The sequence below is a fragment of the Papio anubis genome, chromosome 4 (assembly GCF_008728515.1).
Source record: "Papio anubis isolate 15944 chromosome 4, Panubis1.0, whole genome shotgun sequence".
NCBI lineage: Eukaryota > Metazoa > Chordata > Mammalia > Primates > Cercopithecidae > Papio > Papio anubis.
The window spans coordinates 29626127-29633945 of NC_044979.1; the positions used below are offsets into that span (position 1 = coordinate 29626127).

Genomic DNA, 7819 nt, shown 5'->3' on the forward strand with positions numbered 1-7819 from the left:
TTGCTAACTTTAATTATTAACCATGTTTTCTGCCTTCAAATCATGAAAAATCTAAGCATTAATCTCTGTTGAAACCCATGTTCATTCCCTGGATACTAATGAACTCCTTCATTTTCTTTCCAAAGACAAAACATTTTCTGGACTTTGTGAATCCAGCTGTTACTTTACACACACCTGCATACACACACACACACACCCACACACACAGACATACACACTTTCCGACCTATTAAAGAGAAATTGCTAAAGAGAAAGGAGTGCTTGGTCTTTGGGAAATTGAGACTAGAATTTATCTGATGTTCCTGCTTTCCTACATACAGCATGAAGAAGACTTTGAATTACGGAAAGAACTGATTGGACAGGTGATGAACCAGCTTGGACAGCAGCTTGTCAGCCAGCTGCTGCACACCTGCTGCTTTTGCCTCCCCCCCTATACCCTGCCAGATGTGGCTGAAGTGCTCTGGGAGATCATGCAGGTTGACAGACCGGTAAGATTGTTTTCATAAGGAATTTATCTCACAGGCTTTGGTTCCTTAAGACCAACCCTAATTTTGCAACTAGCCCTGTTTACTGTCCATGGAACCAAATTTAGACATATTGCCAAGTTAGATTGGTAGATGAAGAGGCCCGTAAAGGTCAGTAATTTATATTGAGTTATTTAAAGCATGTTTCTATGTCACTGTCATAGGGGCTATATTACCAGAAGTAAGTATCAAGCATTGAATTCAGTCGTGTGACTTTCCAGTGTGAAATTTGTTCACTTGTGAGAGATGTCCAAATGTCAGTTTTATTAGTTGCATATTACTCAGGAAGTATTTAATCCTTTGAGACTTATTCTATAGCACTATATTATTTCTTGGTGATACATCTAACCAGAATATTTGGAAGCACATAATTGTGAAAGTAACCCACAATGTACAGTTGGATATATTTCCCCTCTGGATTTCTTTGAACCAGATCCTTTATCACCCACCTAAGGATGGAGTTGTTTTTTTAAAGCTATCTGATAATGCCCAAGTAATTTCAGTACTGGGCCACATGACCATAACTCAGGTTATGTGTACTGTGTGAAAGTTGAGTAGAATGGTAAAGTATAATATAACCTGAAATTGTTTTTAAAATGGAATTTATAATTTTTAATATTACTATAAAAGCAGTTCAGGAAAGTACTCAATGGGACCTAGTTAAAGTGAACTGTCTTACGGAACTGCAGAATATAAAATGGATAATACTAATATATAATAGATAGTACCTATTCCTCACTGGTTCAATACACATGTTCCATTTCAACCTGATAGAGTAGCATATTTGTTTTTCCAAAGAAAAGTACTTTTTGAACCTCCAGGAATCAGCAAATTTAATTCAGAAGTTGACCTGAGGGAAAAAGTCTTCATACTCTGCTTAAACTTTTTTACAAATACACTTGGTTCCCAAGTAACAGAAAACTTATGTAAATCTAACTTTATAAAAACATTCTTGGCCGGGCGCGGTGGCTCAGGCCTGTAATCCCAGCACTTTGGGAGGCCGAGACGGGCGTATCACGAGGTCAGGAGATCGAGACCATCCTGGCTAACACGGTGAAACCCCGTCTCTACTAAAAAATACAAAAAACCAGCCGGCCGCGATGGCGGGCGCCTGTGGTCCCAGCTACTCGGGAGGCTGAGGCAGGAGAATGGCGTGAACCCGGGAGGCGGAGCTTGCAGTGAGCTGAGATCCCGCCACCGCACTCCAGCCTGGGCGACAGAGCCAGACTCAGTCTCAAAAAAAAAAAAAAGAAAAAAACATTCTTGATTGTAAACATATTGTTAAGTGCTAACAACAACAACAAAAAATGAGAACGAGAAGTTTGGACAGGAATAGAAACCAGGTAGCCATGTACTCAACGGGGTGTACTGTATATCAGCTGGGCACAGTGGTTCACGCTTGTCTTCCAATACTTTGAGATACCAACGCAGGAGGATCACTTGACGCCAGGAGTTGGAGACCAGCCTGGGCAACTTAGACCCCATCCCTACAAAAAATAAAAATTTCTTTTTAATTAGTTGGGTGTGGTGGCATACATCTATAGTCCCAGCTACTCAGGAGGGTGAGGCAGGAGGATTGCTTGAGCCCAGGAGTTCCAGCCTGCAGTGAGCTATGATCATGCCACTGCACTCTAGTCTGAGCTGCATAGCAAGACCCTGTCTCAAAAAAAAAAAAAAAAAAAAAGTTTGCTATATAACAACTATTATGTATTTTTAAGAATTAAGGAACTGTTTTGTATCCATAATTAAGAAATGCTTAGTACTTCCTGAGCATTTATAATACTTTCGCTCTGGCCTATTATGGTCATAAATGAATATGATGGGAAAATATATAATGTAAAAAAAATTAGATATAAAAGAGTAATTTTACAGCCCAAAACTGACTGAAGTATACATTCCACTTAAGAAAGGGATGAAGAAATATTAGAGCTGACCCAAAGGACAATTAAACTGAAAATAAGAACCCAGAGGAAGTCTCTAGAGTTTTTATTTTTGAAAGGAAGGAAGTAAAGGGAGTAGAGACAATTCTTGTGCATAGGAAGGGCATAAAGAGAATGCTCAGATATGAGCAACAAGAGTAAGGTTTTTTAACACAAAGAGCAGGCAGATATCCCAAAGGAACTGAATGGATAGGACTTATTCTGAGAGAGATGGCCTTAAAATCCTTAAGATTCTGGACTCATATGTATACTTTCTGACATGGTGGCTTTTTGCCCCTCCTCTTTCAGGTATCTGAACCTTTACTTTGGATCGCTTTTGATCTTTAAGCTCAAGAGTTTTTGGAAATCTGTTTAATTTTAAAAGTATATTGGTCAAGTGCTTACACCTGTAGTCCCAGCACTTTGGGAGGATCTCTTGAGCCCAGAAGTTTGAGACCAGTTTGGGCAATATAGAAAGACTCCTCATCTCTTAAAAAAAAATATTTTTAATTAGCCAGGCATGTTGATGGACTTCCGTAGTCCAAGCTACCTGGGAAGCTGAGGTGGGAGGATCACTTAAGCCTGGAAGGTCAAAGCTGCAGTGCACTGCCCGCCAGCCTGGGCAACAGAGCGAGACCCTGTCTCAAAAAAGAGAGCGAGTGTGTGTGTGTGTGTCCGTGTCCGTGTCTGTGTCCGTGTTTGCATGCATGCATATGTATATTTGTCATATACGTTATGACAGGAAAAGAACAATAGCCTCATCCAGAAGAAACTTCACTTCTAAGGTGTAGAAGGTCCTTTTCTGAAATGATGCCTGCTGCCCCTTTGAAGGGAAGTCTAGGCATGCATGTTCAGACTGCCATCAACCCAAAGGGTTTGAAGGGCTAATGAGAGCACTTTTGTTGATTCCTTTACTTGCTCCCAAGTGTAGGGAAGTAAATGCTACTGAGGAAAATTTGTGGGGTTTTGTTAGTATCTATAGGGTCTCAGGTGAGTAAGCCATGCTTCCTTTTAAAACTCTTACCCTTTTTCCCTATACAGACTTTTTGTCGTTGGTTAGAAAATTCCTTAAAAGGTTTGCCAAAGGAAACAACTGTGGGAGCCGTCACAGTGACACACAAACAACTTACAGACTTCCACAAGCAAGTCACTAGGTGAGTGATACTGGGGGTTCTTAAAAAGGAGGTGTGGGGTGTGGGAAGAAACATATCTTTATTTCTTATGTGTCCTTGGAAATGGACAATTTATATTCTGTTTAACCTTGAATTGCACAAATTGGCATTGGAAGCCAATCTAGCGGGAAAACATCACCATGCTGTGTATGTATGTACATATATTTAACATATGTGCTAACTGGTATAAGATTTTTAACGGTAAGTGGAGGCACTATTTCTCCCAAAGGAAAGTGCACTGAGCAGGTCACTCCCCGTCAGGAGATCTGTCTATATTTTTCTAAGTCCTTCTGAGTTTTCATCTACATTCGGGGGTCAAGAATGTAGGTACCTGAGTAGGGCAAAGCATTGGTTATAAAACATTAGAAAGTGATGTAGACGACAGTGAATTGGAGAATATTCACCATGCCTAAAGAGAGTCAAATTCTAATTTCAAAGAAGTTGTGTAGTCCAAACAGAATATCTGCCTGGGATACATTAGGCCCATGAGGCACTTACAATCTCTGGATTACAGCCTAAAATGTAAAGTGGGTGTGTTTTTTTACTGTGAACATAAAAATATTTTTAATACAGTTACATAGTCTTCCTATTGTTTTATAGCTATAAAGGTGTTACTTGATTTCCTTATAATGCCTCTATTAGTAGACATTTAGATCATTTTTCCGTTTTTTAGTATTACAGATAATGTCAAAAATAGAACCTTTTCCTTCTTTTGAATATTTTCCGTTAAAATTTAATCACCGAATCAAAGGTTATGAGACTTATGGTCTTAATATTAGTGACAGCAACTTAAGTTGGATTTTATAGCTACATGTTCCCTTGCCCTGATACTCTTTTTATATTTGGAGTCTTTAGAGTTTTGACTAAATTTTAGGCAATAACTTATAATCATACAGTGTGGAAAGATATATAGGTCAAAGAAGGAATGTTATAGCAAGGTTGGTAATAGTGAAAAAACTGGAAATATTCTACTTGCCCATCAATAGAGAAAAGTTAAATAATTAACAGTGTGCTTATACTGGCAAATAGTCCCAAAGATGAACCAGAAAGAAGAAATACGTGATAATATGGAAAAATATACAAGATAAATTGTAAAGGTTAAAATAACAGTATTATATAACCTAACTTGAGCTTTTAAAATAATTTAAAAATTTTTTAATTGTTATAAAAATACACATAACATGAAATTTACAGTATTAACCATTTTTATAAATGCATAGTTCAGTAGGGTTAAGTATATATTCATGTTGTTGCATTACCAATATCAAGAACTTTTCCGGCCGGGCGCGGTGGCTCAAGCCTGTAATCCCAGCACTTTGGGAGGCCGAGACGGGCGGATCACGAGGTCAGGAGATCGAGACCATCCTGGCTAACACAGTGAAACCCCGTCTCTACTAAAAATACAAAAACTTAGCCGGGCGAGGTGGCGGGCGCCTGTAGTCCCAGCTACTCGGGAGGCTGAGGCAGGAGAATGGCGTAAACCCGGGAGGCGGAGCTTGCAGTGAGCTGAGATCCGGCCACTGCACTCCAGCCTGGGTGACAGAGCGAGACTCCGTCTCAAAAAAAAAAAAAAGAACTTTTCCATCTTGTAAAACTGAAACTATACCCATTAAGCAACAATTCTCCATTCTCCCCTCTCCCCATCTCCTGGCAATTACCTTCCTACTTAATGTTTGAGTCTGACTACTATAGATACCTCATATAAGTGAGATCATACAGATTTGTATTTTTGTGGCTAGCTTACCTCACTTAGCATAATGTCCTCAGGATTCATCTATGTTGTAGCGTGTGCCAGAATTTTCTTCCATTTAAAGGCTAAATAATAGTCCATTGTATGCGTATACCACATTTTATTTATCCTTCCATCTGTTGATGGCCATTTGGATTGCTTCTACCTCTTAGCTGTTGTGAGTAAGGCTCCTATAAACCCAGGTGTACAAATACCTCTTTCAGCCCCTGCTTTCAATTCTTTTGGATACCCAGAGGTGGAATTGCTGTATCATATGGTGATTCTATTTAATCTTCTTTTAATTTTTTGAAGAACCATCATACTGTTTTCCATAGCAGCTGCACCATTTTACATTCCCACTAGCAGTGCACAAAGTTCCAATTTCTCCACATCCTCACCAACAATTGTTATTTTCTTGGTTTTTTGAGAGTAGCCGTCTTAGCATTTCACACCAAGTGTGAAGTGATATCTCATTGCGGTTTTCATTTGCATTTCCATAATGGTTAATGATGTTGAGCATCTTTTCATATGCTTGTTGGCCATTTGTTTATCTTCTTGGAGAAATGTCTGTTCAAGTGCTTTGCCTGTTTAAAAATTGGGTTTCTTTTGTTGTTGAGTTGCAGGAGTTCCTTTTATATTTGGGATATTAATTCCTTATCAGGTACATGATTTGCAAACATTTTCTTCCATTCTTTAGGTTGCCTTTTCATTCTGTTGATTGTGTCCCTTGATGCACAGAAGTTTTTAATTTTGATATAGCCTAGTTTATCTGTTTTAGTTTCGTTGTCTGTTTGGTGTCATATCTAGGAAATCATTGCCAGATTTAATGTCATGAAGTTTTTCGCCTATATTTGCTTCTAAGAGTTTTACAGTTTTAGGTCTTATGTCAGGTCTTTGATCCTTTTTGAGTTAATTTTTATATGTGGTATTAGGTAAGGGTCCAACCTCTTTCTTTTGCTTGTGGATGTCCAGTTTTCCCAGCACCGTTTATTGAAAAGACTGCCCTTTCTGCACTGACATCCTTGTTGAAAATCGTTTGACCATATACAGGAGAATTTATTAATGGACTCCCTATTCTATTCCATTGGTCTATGATGTATTTCTTTATGTCAGTACCATGCTGTTTTGATTATTGTGGCTTTGTAATAAATTTTAGAATCAGGAATATGAGGCCTGTAGTGTTCTCTTTAAAGATTGTTTTGGCGGCAAGGCGCGGTGGCTCACGCATGTAATCCCAGCACTTTGGGAGGCTGAGGTGGGCAGATCACAAGTTCAGGAGATCGAGACCATCCTGGCTAACACAGTGAAACCCCTGTCTCTACTAAAAATACAAAAAATTAGCCGGACGTGGTGGTGGGCACCTATAGTCCCAGCTACTCAGGAGGCTGAGGCAGGAGAATGGTGTGAACCTAGGAGGTGGAGCTTGCAGTGAGCCGGGATTGGCCACTGCACTCCAGTCTGGGCCACAGAGTGAGACTCCATCTCAAAAATTAAAAAAAAAAAAAGGATTGTTTTGCCACTTGGGGACCCTTGAAATTCCATATGAATTTTAGGGTAGATTTTTCTGTACAAGAGATTGTTGGGATTTTGATGGGGATTGTATTGAATCTATAGATTGCTTGGAGTAGTATTGAAATCTTAACAATATTAAATCTCCAAATCGACAGATACAGTATATTGTTCCATTTATTGGTGTCTTTAATTTCTTTCAGCTACATTTTGTAGTTTTCAGTGAATAAGTTTTTCACCTCCTTGGTTAAATTTTTTCATAAGTATTTTTTTATGCTATTGTAAATTAACCAACTTGTACTTTAAAGAGCTGTTTTATTATAAATTATACACACACAGAGGCTACTTTATGCACAGTAAGTTTTTGGAAAGATATATAAGTGAGACTAGGAGGGGAGGGAGGCTTTTACTTTTCATTTCATAACTTTCTGTACTATATGCACTTTTTTATGAGCATAAATTACACTTTTATGGGTAAAATCAGACTTAGAAGGGAAAGAAAATGAACTTTAAGCAGTGGTACAAGAGCTAGTTGTCTTTTCTCAGAATTGATTTCTTAATGTCACTTTCCAAAATAGTTTACTTTCTCATCTTCTGGAATGTTTCCAACAATGTTGTTAATGTTAAAATCCCAAACCATGGAATGCTATTATTTTATAGTTTACTAAGTAGCTTAAGTAGTAAGCCCAGTATGCCCCAGAAATAACTCACTTTTAGCCATAGATCAAGTGACATGCATGACTGAAAAACAGCATGTGACCCTTCATGACACATTTTGCCAGAAGTGGGGATTTTCCCTCCACTGGGTAGACATATATTGACTGGGGTGACCTTAAAAATTATTTGATTGCTTTTACTGTGAATCTTCTCAGTAGAAGTAGTATTCTATCTACAAGCTGTCTGAGGGGAAAGAAGTATAGTAGTTGCTTCTCTCTGCTTCTGTTTTGCATTATTTCATTCAGTGCT

General features: G+C 38.5%; 1 protein-coding gene across 4 annotated transcripts in view; it reads left to right on the forward strand.

The window, feature by feature from the left end:
- TNPO3 (transportin 3) overlaps positions 1–7819 on the forward strand; it is a 102989-nt gene that overhangs the window by 85960 nt on the left and 9210 nt on the right. For all 4 annotated transcript variants that reach the window (XM_003896577.4, XM_031665171.1, XM_017957148.2 and 1 more), the window contains 2 exons: positions 321–488; positions 3485–3597. In XM_003896577.4, coding sequence (XP_003896626.1) covers positions 321–488; positions 3485–3597 — 281 coding nt within the window. The remainder of the gene's footprint in view (positions 1–320; positions 489–3484; positions 3598–7819) is intronic.